This window comes from Nyctibius grandis, chromosome 2, assembly GCF_013368605.1.
Source record: "Nyctibius grandis isolate bNycGra1 chromosome 2, bNycGra1.pri, whole genome shotgun sequence".
Lineage (NCBI taxonomy): Eukaryota > Metazoa > Chordata > Aves > Nyctibiiformes > Nyctibiidae > Nyctibius > Nyctibius grandis.
Genome location: NC_090659.1, coordinates 71471323 through 71485896, shown reverse-complemented (window position 1 = coordinate 71485896; position 14574 = coordinate 71471323). Strand labels below are relative to the sequence as shown.

Below are 14574 nucleotides of genomic sequence, written 5' to 3'. Positions count from 1 at the left end.
TTTTATTCCACTATCATCATATATTTCATGTGGAATATTAGAAAAGCTTTAAAGAGTGTGTGTGCAGAAAAAAAAGTGCCTAGTGTCATTTGGTATCCTCTTCCTGACTGAAACTAGTCTCTTGGAATTAAGTTTAAAGCCATTCAAAACCTTCCACTGAATCAACTGGGTTTGCATCAAAACAGGAATGTCAGAGATTCTTTAATAATAGAAATAAGTACTTTGTCCCACTGAGCAGCTTTGAAAAAGCTTCTACGAGGTCAGTAATATTACCCGGTTTATAGAAGAAAGTTGTCTTCCATCCAAACACTACATCTTGCTTATTTCAGGCCTAGTGAAAGAGGATTTGAGCCACACTCCTTGTTACATTAACAAAGAGAAGAATACACCTTTTGGGGAGGGCTGAGCATTAAGAAAAAGGTGGCTCTTCACAATCATCCCTGGGTTTAGCTTGTTGGAATGTTAACATACAAGTTGACAGAGGTCTGCTGAAGATATAGATGTGATGAAGTCACATATCATATGCAGAGTATTCTTCTCTCAGTGTTTAGACTCCTGCAACAAAACCCATGAAGGCACAACTACGTCTCAACTACATCTAGCGTTACATTTGAGTTAAAGCTGGATTCCAGCTTTGGTGCTGTGCACATGGGATGCACTTTATGTGTTTCTGTATGCATAACACCTATTCGATTTACATACTAAAATGTACACAGCACATAACAGTAATCAATACACAAATGCAAACGTGCACATCCTTGCATATATGCGATTAAATTACCTTTTTCTTGAAGATCAGCCATATATGTAATTTTGTGGAAAATGAAAACCTAAAGCTAAACGTAAAAAACATCACCACTGCTACTGCCAGCTTTGCACAGAAATAATCCTCCGTGGTCCGTACGCACGCGGAATAACGGCAGTTCTCCCCACCGCAACAAAGAGAACGCAGCCAGCACAGCGTCGCCTGCTTCGTCTCTCCCCGTCGCGGCCACAGACGCCCCCAGGCAGCCCGGTCCCCCCGCGGCCCATCCGCCGCCCTGCGCTGCCACCTGGCGGCGGCAGGAGGCACCGCACCGCGCCGCGCAGCGGCGCCAGGCAGCCCCGCGGCGGCGGTCGCCCGGAGCGCCCGAGAGCGCCGCCGGCAGCCCCGCGGCCTCCCCCGCTGCCTCGGGGAGCGGGCCGGGAGGGGATGGGGGGCGTCCGCAGAGTCACGTAGCTGTTGCTGCTGTAGCCCCCCCCCCCCCGGGCCCCCTTCGCACCCGGTGGCTGGGGTGGGCATAGGGGAAAAGATAAAATAAACGACCCCGACACACACGCCGCGTCCCCGGTTTCGGAGGATTCGTGTAGCGAAACCCGCCGTTTCCTTTCGCTGCGACCACCCGGTTCCCCACGGTCTCCGCGGATCCAGCGGGGGCTCCCACACAGTGAGCAGCCGCAGCGGCAGCCGCCGGGGCACCGGTTCCCGCCGCCCCCGCCGCTCCGCGCCGCCTGGCCACGGCCAGCAGGCGCTGCGGGGAGCGGGCGAGGGCTGCTTCGCCGCTGCCTACCGCGGGCCGCCGGGCCTCGGGACTACGGCCGGAGGGTGTGGGGACAGCGGAGGCGGCGTCCGGGGCGGCGTCGGAGCGCGGGGAAAGTTGGCCCGTGCCGGGGAAAGTGTGAGTACAGCCGCGGGGTGCGTGGGGTCGGGGTGTGACGGGGGCGGGGGCGCGGCGCCCGTATTGGCATGTGTGTGCCCGCGCGTGTGCGTGTGCGGAATGTGACCGTGCGCGCGGGGTGCGCGGCGCCGAGCAGGGCCGGTTGCCCACCGCGCCGTCAGCCGGGGACACCCGCCCCGCCCCCCGGACCGCGGCCCTCCCCCCGCTCCCGCCCGCCTCCCTCACCACCCCCCGCCGCCTCTCTGCTTCCCGCACCTCCCGCCTCCTCAGCCCCCGCCCCCGCCACCGCCCCGCCCTCGCTCCCCTCCCACCGCCCCCCCCAGCCCTCTCCCCCCCCCGCTGCGCTCAGCGGCGGCGGGGAGTGCGCGGCGTTCCGCCGGCCGCCCCCGCCGTGCGGGCACGCGCCGGAGTGCGCGTGCGGGGCGCACGCCTCCGCGGCTGCCCGGGCACGCGGGCGCGCGCTCCCGCGGGTGTGTGAGTGTGAGTGTGCGGGTGTGTGTGCGGGCTCGTGTGCGGGTGTGTGTGCGCGCGCGCGCATGTGTGTGTGCGCCCCTGTGCGAGCGCTGGTGTCGCGGCGCCGCCTGCGTGCGGGGGGCGGTTGTGTGGGCACCGCTCCGAGCCCCCCTGGCTGCTGTCATACTCGCCGCCGCCCCGGCGGCTCCGCGCAGCGCCCGCGCAGCGGGTAGGCATCTTCATGGGCTGCCACCATGCTTGGGCCCTGGAGATTTCGGGCGAAGTAAGTACCGGGGTTGACTTTTCTCGCGCTCTCTTTTCTTCCTCCCCTCCCCCCCCCCCCCGCCCTTTCACCGCCGGGTCTTCCCTTGCTGTTGCTTTCCACCCCCAACCCCTCCCCCGCCCCCGCCCCCCGAAAGCCATTTCTCCCAACTCTGGGTGTTGCTCAGTTGGGTGGCCGTGTCCGGCTGGGGCTGCTTGCCTGCTGCTGCTGTCGGCGGTACTGAAAGGTGTTTCGAGCCGTATATGCAGTGCAGTAATCTAAGGGTTGAACTCGTCGGGGAAAAAAACACACACACGAAAAATCCCGATGCAACCCCTTTCCCCCTCCCCCCCCCCCCCTTCCCCCCCCCCCCCCCCCCCCCCCATATGAACCTCTGTAGGGAGCTGGCGAACAGCAGCACGCAGTCATCACAGAGGGGTTTCCAGAGCAGGATTGCAACCTTGCATACAGCCAGCTACAACTTTATTTTCTTTACCTCCCATCCCCCCACTTTTTTTTTTTCAGGGAAAGGGAGAAAAGAGGAGGGAGGGAATACTGTATTTGCCTCGTTTACTAACCGTAATTGAATTAAAGTTGTAAAATGCCTGCGAGTTTAACACTGACCGGGCAGGTTTTCAACGGCTTTTTTTTTTTTTTTTCCTCCGAAGAGCTGTCGCTTAATGGATGAATGGATCTGATCAAGCTGAGAAGGAATATGCTAGATACATGCCTTTGAGTAAGATTTCTGCTGCCTTTATGCAGTGAAGCCTTTTGCTTTGAGTAATCCCGATCCAGTTGACATCTGGTCAGAATTAGAGATTCGCCAAGACTTCCGATTTCTTGCTGCATGACTGCCTTTGCTGCAAGTGCTAGATTTGCAGCCTTGAACCTAATGCCACTGGAGATGTCTTGCAGTACTGAGACTTGCCGTTTTTTAGGATGCGTTCCTCCAAACCAGAGTTGTGGTATGAGGGCTGGAGCTCTGAGGTGGACGATAGAAAATGCAAGCCTGCTCCAAGATCCCAGCATTTAAGCCTGGATGATTTATGAGTCTTCCCCTACCGACACACACAATGCATTTATTTTCCCTATTAATATTGCTTTTAGACTTGTAGAAGAAAGCCACAAGGAATCAGAAAGACTGCAAGAAGGAATGGAAATGGGATTTGTTCCCAGCTAGGTGGAATTTGGGTATTAAATTACTGACGTAGGTCAATGGTAGGGTTTCCCTTTCATCCCCCTTGGCGTTTAATCAGCCTGGGTGTCTTCTCCCCTAAAGGATGAAGAGTACTGACAGCCATCGCTGCTTATAATCAGTAACTCTCATGCTTGGAGTGATGAGGTATGTTCATGACACCTATTTAGATCTCTCCACTTCTACCAGGCTAGTTTTGGAGAATGTTGGGAATAAGCGATATGTCAGATATGGCTGAGACTCCGAAGATGATCTGCATGTTTTACATTTTTCACAGATTTTGGGTGAGTGGTTAAAACATTTCCTTTAAGAGAGAGAGAGAGAGAGAGAGAGAGAGAGAATGTGCGCGTGTGTGTGTGTGTGTGTGTAAAAGAACTGAAGACCTCTGCTTTATAGTCAGATCTGTTACATTGTATATAACTCATGGAGGGGGGGAACCAGCAAATCAATTAAAATTATTTCCTTGTGTAAAGATCGAAAATTTCTCTCACTGAAGAGAGCTGTTAAGTGCACTGAAGTAGAAGGTTAACTTATTTAATTTCATTACTGAAGAATTCTGCCACAAAAGTCATCTAGGGGGTGCATGTGTGATGTCTGTGTGGGTGGGTGTGTGCTTTGTAAATGTATGCATAGGAAAAAAAAAACATAAAACAGTTTTAAGAAATGGATGATGTGGAGAATGTGTCAGTATCCTCCCTGTTGCATTAAGCTGCCGTTTTCAGCACTGAGCATTTTTCTTTGGATTCCTACCATGGCATTTCCACTACAGGTTAAAAATCAAGGTAGAAGGAGGGGAAGACCTTGGTGTGCTGTTCACCGGGGAGGTTCTGAAGGGAAGGGGGAGCTGGGTAATAGGGGAGGTGGGAAACCTCGTAAAATGGTGCTGCTTTTCTCTTAAATTAGAACTGTGAAACTGAACTGACAGCCATTTTATGTATATTTATGGGGCTGGTCATGAAAAAGAAATCCAAGGAGGCATTGAAATGCACCCCACAGGAACAGAACCAGAACAATTTCTACAGTGAGCTCACTTTAAACACCACAGGCATTTGACTCACTGGGAATTGCCCATCAACCTTTTAATCAATGCATGTCATCCAATTTTCAAATATGTGGGAATTAGAAGTGACAGGGTTTTTTTTTTTTTGTTGGATTAACAATCCATTGTTTACCCCACTGAAGATATATATAAACTTTGTGTCCGTTTTAAATTTCATGGGGGTATGCTATTATGCCTCTTTCTTTTTTTCTCCTTACCCTTACAGGATATAAAATGTATGCTTGCTGCTCTACAGTAACTTTGGAACAGGACCTCAACAAAAAAATGCATATCTGGATGCTGCAGACGATCGCATTTGCTTTAACATCACTAGTCCTTTCGTGGGCAGAAAGCATCGAGTATTATGGGGAAATCTGTGATAATGCATGTCCTTGTGAGGAGAAGGACAGCATCTTAACAGTGAGTTGTGAAAACAGAGGGATCATCAGCCTTTTTGAGATCAGTCCACCAAGGTTCCCTGTCTACCACCTCTTGTTGTCTGGGAACCTTTTGAACAGGCTGTACCCAAATCAGTTTGTCAATTACACAGGGGCATCAATTTTGCATCTGGGGAGCAATGACATACAAGACATCGAAACAGGGGCCTTTCATGGTCTGAGAGGTTTAAGGAGGCTGCACCTGAATAATAACAAGCTGGAACTTTTACGAGATGACACTTTCCTTGGGCTAGAGAGTTTGGAATACCTACAGGTCGATTATAATTATATTAGCATCATTGAACCCAATGCCTTCAGCAAACTGCATTTGCTGCAGGTGCTGATTCTCAATGATAACCTCCTCTCCAATTTGCCCAACAACATTTTCCGCTTTGTGCCCTTAACTCACCTGGACCTGAGGGGTAACCGGCTGAAGCTGTTGCCCTATGTGGGCCTTTTGCAGCACATGGATAAAGTGGTGGAGCTGCAGCTGGAGGAAAACCCCTGGAATTGCTCCTGTGAATTGATTGCTCTAAAGGATTGGCTGGACAGTATCTCCTACTCTGCTCTGGTGGGAGATGTGGTTTGTGAAACCCCTTTCCGCTTACATGGTCGAGACTTGGATGAAGTCTCCAAGCAGGAGCTTTGCCCCAGGAGGCTCATCTCGGATTATGAAATGAGACCGCAGACACCATTAAGCACCACAGGGTATTTCCACACTACCCCGGCTTCGGTCAACTCCGTGGCCACTTCTTCTTCAGCTGTTTACAAATCCCCCTTGAAGCCCCCCAAAGGTACCCGCCAACCCAACAAGACGAGGGTGCGCCCCACCTCCCGTCTGCCCTCAAAAGACCTGGGATACAGCAACTACGGCCCCAGCATTGCCTACCAGACCAAATCCCCGGTGCCTTTGGAATGCCCCACTGCCTGCACTTGCAACTTGCAGATTTCTGACCTGGGCCTCAATGTCAATTGTCAGGAGAGGAAGATTGAGAGCATTTCTGAACTGCAGCCTAAACCCTATAATCCTAAAAAGATGTATCTGACAGAAAACTACATTGCTCTGGTACGCAGGGCAGATTTTGTGGATTCCACAGGGCTGGATTTGCTGCACCTGGGCAATAATCGGATCTCGGTCATTCAGGACCGGGCTTTTGGGGATTTAACTAATTTGCGAAGGCTGTACCTGAATGGGAACCGGATCGAGCGCCTGAGCCCGGAGCTGTTCTATGGGCTGCAAAGCCTGCAGTACCTCTTCCTGCAGTACAACGTTATCCGGGAGATAGAGGCAGGCACCTTTGAACCTGTCCCCAACCTTCAGCTCTTGTTTTTGAACAATAATCTGCTGAGGTCTTTGCCGGGGAACATTTTTTCTGGTCTATCTCTCTACAGGCTGAGCCTGCGGAGTAACCACTTCTCCTACCTGCCAGTGAGCGGGGTGCTGGACCAGCTGAAATCCCTGCTGCAGATCGACCTGCATGAGAACCCCTGGGACTGCACCTGCGACGTGGTGGGCATGAAGCTGTGGCTGGAGCAGCTCAACACTGGTGTCCTGGTGGACCAAGTTATCTGTGAGTCCCCTAAGAAGTTTGCCCAGAGCGACATGCGGGCGGTCCGGGCGGAGCTGCTGTGCCCCGACTACTCGGACATCGTCGTCTCCACGCCCACGCCGTCCCCGGGCCAGCTGCCGGCCAGGACCACCCCCTTCTCCTCCACCGTGCGCCTCAACGGCACGGCGGCGGCGGGCGGCTCTGCGCGCGCGGGCGGCGCCGGCGGCGGCAGCTCCTCGGTGCCGCTCTCGGTTCTGATCCTCAGCCTGCTGCTGGTCTTCATCATGTCCGTCTTCGTGGCGGCGGGGCTTTTCGTCCTGGTGATGAAGCGGCGCAAGAAGGGCCAGGGTGACCACGCCAGCGCCAACAACTCCGACGTGAGCTCCTTCAACATGCAGTACAGCGTCTACAGCGGCGGCCACCACCACCCCCACCTCCAGCAGCACCCGCCCCACCGCGGCGGGGGCGGGGGGGGCGGCGGCGGGGGGGGCGCAGCGCTGCCCAAAGTGAAGACCCCCGCCGGCCACGTCTACGAGTACATCCCGCATCCCCTGGGCCACATGTGCAAAAACCCCATCTACCGCTCCCGGGAGGGCAACGCGGGCGAGGATTACAAAGACCTCCACGAGCTCAAGGTCACCTACAGCAGCCACCCCCTGCAACCCGGGGGGGGCGCGCCGCCGCCCCCACCGCCGCCGACGGCGCCCGGCGGGGAGGATGCGCCCGTGCGCAGCCCCGCGTACAGCGTGAGCACCATCGAGCCGCGGGAGGAGCTGCTCTCCCCGGTGCAGGACGCCGATCGCTTTTACAGGGGCATTTTGGAGCCCGAAAAACACTCCTCCTCCTCCACGCTGGGCACACCCGGCTCCACCCTCCCCGACTACCCCAAGCTCCCCGCCGCCTACACTTACTCCCCCAACTATGACCTTAGGCGTGCCCACCAGTACTTGCACCCGGGGCCGGGGGACGGCAGGCTCCGGGAGACAGTGCTCTACAGCCCCCCGAGTACTGTCTATGTAGAGCCCAACAGGAACGAGTACCTGGAGCTAAAAGCAAAACTAAACGCAGAGCCGGACTACCTCGAAGTGCTGGAAAAACAGACCACATTCAGCCAGTTCTGAGAAACAGCCCCTACCTGCCCCCCCCCACCCCCCGCCAACCACAGCAGCTCCTTCTCTAGAGTATTTGTATTTAACAACCACATGCAAAACAAAGAAACGTAAATGCTGACCTGCCGCCCCCCCCCCCTTCCTTTTTTCCCCCTTTAATTCATTTTATTGTAGGGTGAAGTGCCTTGGCACAGGATTTTTTCAGCGTCGGGGAATGATTCTGAAAGGGTGTGCTGTTTATTTCATTTTATTTTCAGGGGTTTTTTTCTTTCTTTTTTTTTTTCTTTTACTGTGTTTGGAAGTAGGAAACCACCTATTGTGTAAATTGGGCAACAACACTGGCATTGTGTGTGTCTCCATGTGTGTTGGGGAAGGTGGCAGGAGGGTCTTGTCAGGTCATGTTCATGTTACAAGTACAAAAGTCATGGTCACTTTTTTTTTTTTTTTTTTTTGTACAGACATTGTTTAATTTTGTTTTCTTTCTGGTTGATGAGTACAGCGCACATTTTCCCCTTTTAGCCATAGGTGAGTCTAAATGGCTTTTATGGAGAGATTAGCACACCCCGACTTTAATACAAGGTTTCCTTTTTTTAAGGATGTGTTTGTATGCTTTCTGGACTTTTGAATTAAAAAATATATTATGATCTTTAAAAGGATCATTGTAGATGTGGACAAATCATTAAAGAGTACAGAGATATATGATCCATAACTGGTTAGTGAAAATAACTTATTGATGAAATATAAAAAAATATTTTATTGTAGCACCTATTTTTATATGCACATTAGCATTTCTCTTTCCTTCACTATTTTAGGGCCTAATCCTGCAAATTCTTACTAACTTGAGTATCTCTACTTGTGTCCCCGCTTAGGCCTTCATCTTGCAGGCACTTAAACACATGAACAACTTGACCAATGTGTGTAGTCCCGTAGACTCACTCATTGAGCAAAGTTAGTCAAATGCCCAAAACATTAGGACAGAGGATGCTTCAGAACTATTCTTACAAGTAAAGTTACTGGGTTGTTTAAGTGTTTTTCCTTTTTTCAGGATGGGGTCCAAAGTCTGCGGATTGCTTTAAAGTGTTGCACTACATTGAGAGCTTTTTTTCCCAAAGCTGATGTAGTATCAGGAGCATCTTTTAAATCATTACAGATAATGCCAATTATGACCAAATATTAACAGACAATCTGAGACATATAATCTGATCACAGTAGGAAAAAAACATGTTTCTGTATTTAAAAATGTACCTTTTAACAACCTCCTGCTCAGGCATCTGGTTGGGCGAACTAGTGAGGGACATGTAGAAGGCATTCATTTTAGCAGGAAAAAAAATGTTTAATTTTTTTGATCTGCCAGTTTTCTTTTTTTCCTTTTTTTTAATTAGTTAACCAAAATATAATGATTATATAGTTGTTGTAGCCAGTTTCTGATTGTTTAGTCAAGTACAATTGCACTTGTACAGATCCATGTGTTTACTGGTGTCCTGAAAGACCAAATGATGGACTGTACACATCTATATACAATGTCTTTACCCCTTTGGGCAGCAGGCAATGAAAAGGATATTCATAAACACAGCATCACTGTAAGATGGGACAACTGATGTCTCATATGTATCCCAGCACATGTGATTTTTTTAATAGTTTCTGAATAAACACTTGATAAATATTTCAAATGTAAAAACATGAAGTAATGAGTATCTGAAGTTTAAAGTTTCATGCCAAAATTATCTGGTTTTATGTTGGATTCTCTTTACTAGCAATTATGGCTCATCAGAAAGATCTAACGTTTACAGGCAAAACATAAAGTGTTCTCTATTTTCAAAACACGACATACGGTAATTACCAGCATATATAACATGGGTGAGAGTGTGACACACAGATACGTGTTTCACCAACATATTGAATAGGATAGTTTTACATTTTGTTTTCTTGCTGAAGTGTTCTTTAATATATGGAACAGGGTAAGTGATATTTCACATGTAGTTTTGTCTTTCTTCATTAGGTTGTCATGTTTGGTATTGTTTGCAGAATTGTTCGCTAGTACCTCTTTTATTGCAAAAGGGCTCTGTTCTGTTCTGCTTTTCCTATCCATGTACAATCTGTCACTTTCTACAAAAACAAAGCTATCTAACTGGTCTGTTGGAATTCAGGATAAATGTTTTGTTGGCATGTGTTCTTCCCTCTATGCCACCCACACTGAGCAAAAGCCAAAGAAAAAAAAACCATGACTGTATTTAGCTTGTACAGTTTAGTAAGTGAAGTGTTATTTCAGTTTGAAATGCAGATATGAGGAGTGTTCTTTTGTTACAAGAGGCACAACACATGGCTATTCTGTGCACTGCTCTTGGTCTCCTGCAGGCTTCCCTTTGACACTAGTGAGAGATGTGAGTATTGCCGCCTGAGGTGCAGTTCGGGAGCCCTAATTTTGAATAACCTCCTTTATAACTACTGCTGAAACCAGTGGCCTGGTTCTCCTTCCATTTAAACTCAGTAGAGGCACACTTGTTAAATGAGTATAAGTAAGAAAATTTTCAGCCTCACTGGCTTCGTCATTCACTAAGAGAAAGGCTAACTCAGTAAAGGTTGAATGAGAAGGTCCTGCGAACAGTACGTGTCCATGTGTATATATTTTTTTTTCTCTGTAATTCGAAACTCATGAACAGGAGTTTGCATAGCTGTCAATACAAATGTAGGATGAGGTCCTTAGTGTGAAAGGTACTTTTTACATGGCATTCTGCCACAAAGAGGCAGCATCCACAAATGAGTAAATGAGCAGGAATGGCTTGGATTTGTAAAAAATAGCTAATAGAAATGCCTTGGCAATCTGTTTATGATTACATTCTGATGCTGCCATTTCTGAGGCCGGTAGTACTGCTGCTTCCATGTTTTCTACATGCACTTAATAACTGGTAACGAATAAGTTTTTTAAGGGTCTACACTAAAATCAGAACAATTAATTTAAATCTCTTCGACTTCTCATCTTCAATAGAAAAAAAATACTATCAGTTCCATTATTGGAGAAAAAAAAAATGGCATCAATTACCTTCAGAAAGTGCATTCTTGAAGATAAATCCTTAAAACAGGATACAGAGTGCAAAATAATATTCTTTAGTCCATAATTATCCTGAAACACACCTGAAAGTGCTATTTGTGAATGAGGACTTTAATGGAAGTAGGATGTCCCACTCAGTGGCTACAATGATATATCGTCTGCAGAAAATTATAGTAAGAAAAAGTAGATGGGAATATGACTTGACAAAGGCAGATGTGCTTCTGATTCAAAACCAGGATAATTTATTTAAAGAAAAAATGTTTGTATAAGAGTATGACCTTTGTTTTGTTAGCAAGATCAGTGGAACTTTCTGCATGATGATCTGCTGAGTTAGTGCTGACCAAAGGGGTAAAAATGTAACAAGAAATAAACCCCTCCTATTCCAAGAATTCTGAGTATTATTTTAGCTTGGTTTAGGTTGGTTATCAGACTGGTTTAAGTTGGTTATTAGTGTGATTTTTTTCCCTGTTTTTTTTTTTTTAGTCTTTTGACAAGTAATATTGAGCTTACTGAATCACTCATATGACTCACAATTTATTTCAAAAGTGCATGAAATTCTGCAGTAAAAGGGGGAAAATGGTGGAAGAGAATTCTAATTTCTCAATGCAACTACTAGAATCAAAACATAGATTGCGATAATATAGTACATTTATTCTTATGAAGTAAAAGAAATATTTTTTGTACTTTCTTTTGTTTTTTTCATATTGTGCCAATTTAATGTCCTAAATACTAATGAATTTCAACTGCTTAATTCCAGAATATATACATCTTGTAATTTCTAGACATTCTTACACACTACTTGAAACACCAGATGCTATGTCAGTCCCATCATCAATTAGAAGTCTTTGACAGAAATGCAGCTTCTACTTTTTTACTTCTAGGGCCCAAATTCTCACACTTTTTTTTAGATTTACCTCCTATTATTTTAATGGTCACTTAAGGCTGTAAAAACATGTTTAGTTGATTCCGTATACAGCAGTATTTCATGTCTGAATGTTTTCCTATGTTTTCATTTTTTACAAAGCATCTATCTAATGCTTAGGAGTGTTCATTTTAGGAAAACATATTAGATGTGGTGGTACCTTTTCTCATATCACATAATTTAAAATATAATAAAAAATGAGCCCCTGACCCATGGAAGACACGAATTAGAAAATATGTCTGAAAAGGCAGGAATAGCTAATCATAGTTGGTAAAATATGAAGGCAACATCCTGGTTCTGTAGGTTGTTCAGATTTTTATTTAGCTGGAGCTAAAATGTCTGACCAGTATGTTGTGTGTTTCTTACAGAAACTTAAGAATCTGCTTAATGCATGTGGTTCCCTTTCAGGGGGCAGAGTCCATTAAGGCACTGCATCCTGGAGGACAGGGTAAACAAGAAGCTCCTTCATTTTTAGAGGGCAGGTTCTTTGTATTGCTCAGTGTCTCTGGGGAGCCTGAATAGCCTTTCATTTGGTTAAAGACTAGCATACTGAAATGCAGCATCTCCAAACTAGCTTCTAGAGAAGGGGGCCAAAATCGTTCGTTCTCTTATGCAGAACAAAGAGCGCTATTGGTGCTACTGGCATTAAACAAGAAAAACAGGGAAAGAAGAGAGAATGAATGGCAGACACAATACCATAGCTGTCAACCTTCAAACGGTCTTCACATTTCTATTGATTGTTTGATTGTAGGGAACTTATACCTCCTTTCTGCAGCATCCATTTACTCTGGAAAATGTAAAACCTCAAGCTAAGGAGTGACAAGAGGATGGAGGAGTAGACGAGTAAGGCGGTTCTGTGAGAGGAGTGGGCAGGATAGAAGAACTCTGAACGAGGCAGCTGTACTACTTGTTCATTTACATCATTTCCCGACCCTTCTAAGAAGCTTTGCAATGTGCTCTTGTGAAATGAGAGCACATAGATCTTGCAGTCCAGCAATACTGTCTTACAGATTTGTGTTTATCTGTCTGTGTATAAATACTATCCTAATATAAATATCACAAGTCTTTAAAATTTATATTGCTTTTTTCTGTTCATTATTCAGCTACATTTCAGAGTACCTAGCAGTATGATAATACTCCAGAATTACTAAGCACAATTATGCTTTAGAATAATTGTTTATTCTTAAAACACTGAACAGAACAGAGTTAGGAAACACAAAGAGGCACATTTAGGTTCTAGGAACCAGAGGCATTTAGTTAATTGAATATACAAAGAAATAAAGTGTAATGAAGTTTGTAATTAAATGGTTATCAAATTAACTATTTAACTTACAGCTAATGGGCCACATTTTGCTTTTGATTGTGTAAGTACAAAACTGGATTCCATTGACTTAGGGAAGTTACAAAACATTTGCCTTGATCTTATGAGTTTGGCTTTTTGTCATTGAAATAAGCCATTCTCCTAACATTATTGTTTTGTAAAGGGAAAAATTTGAATACAGCAATGATAAACATTTGTAGTTCTGCTGTGTACCTCCAAAATGAATTACATTTATTTCCATTCTGCTGACAAATTAACTGAACATTAATGTAGTATAGCACTGTAAAATTTATCTCAGAACCATATTGTCCTGATTATATGGGAAGTTCAGTTTACATCCACATATACAGATGTGGTTCTTGAGAATGATGGCCCATATGAACTGACAACATACCTTTATTTAATTCCATAGGCTTGGTACTGAAACCTTGAATTAGGTGAAATTACTATTGATAAAAATTGTTCCCTTTGTGGTGTTTTTGCCATGGAAGATGCAACCGCTTTTACTGCAATTTTGCAGCCTTATATTTACAGTATTTTTAAATTTTGCAGAAAACTATAGACCGTGTCAAACGTAAATTAATTTTTTTTCTTTTTGGACACGTGATTACTATTGTATATCATGATATGGTTCTAGGTGACCTTCCAAAATAAGTCTAGAATGGGGTAAGTTAAAAAGTTGAATTAATAATTGTCTAGATCAATATTTCATGTAATAAACCACTTTCTTCTCATGATTTCAACAATATATCTGATTTTGTGAACATTAGATTATCAACACCTTCTGGTAATTTTGTACCAATACCGTGGCAAAATGTTTATATTCCTATTTGGGAAAGGGGACAAAGTGTGAGACTGCTGTTGTCAGAGACATCATCTCAACTTTATTCAAAAATAATTTTAAATAAAAGTAGTAAGACTCTTAAAATAAAACTTGAAAGATGACGATGTAATACAGTTTTCTAATTCCTGAAAACAGAGTTTAATTACTAAGTAGATTATTATTTTATCTGTCTGTATTTTTTTACCATCTGTTTTTTAAAAAAGGAATATATATATGTGTGTGTATATATATGGAAGTGTATGTATACATATATATGTATCAGTATGTATGCATACACTTTTATTTATCTATATTTCTTTAATTAACATTGTCTTTGCTGTGATGTAAGAATATTTCCATGTCTGTTTTGAAATCTTTTAGGCCTGGAATGAAGCAAAAGTGCTTTGTATAGCATATGAAGCATATAAACGCTATATCCACAGTCACCAAAAAGTCGCTCCAGTTCTACAAGACTTCAGCTTCTCTGATATAGTAATATAAATGTTGGTTTGGGGTTGCTAGGAACAAAAGTTCAGCCCAAATCCAGTTTGCAAGTGGCTGAATATAGATTGAGGGGCATTAATATTGCTGCACCTTAAAACTCTACCTTTTACATTTGAAGTAGTATCACATAATAGGAGTGGCCTGAATTTAACTTTGCTGTAACTTCATTACAATAGCAGTTAGTTTCTCCAGTCAAATGGATGAATAAACACATACCAAATGCATTTTTGAAAATGAAAGCAGTTCTTACAA

The 14574-nt window shown here is 45.4% G+C and overlaps 1 protein-coding gene across 1 annotated transcript; it reads left to right on the top strand.

Moving 5' to 3' along the window:
- The first annotated feature begins 4841 nt into the window (after positions 1–4841).
- Positions 4842–7715, top strand: SLITRK5 (SLIT and NTRK like family member 5). Its single transcript, XM_068425524.1, has one exon. It carries the CDS (start codon positions 4842–4844, stop codon positions 7713–7715), a length of 2874 nt encoding a protein of 957 aa, XP_068281625.1.
- Positions 7716–14574: the final 6859 nt, after the last annotated feature.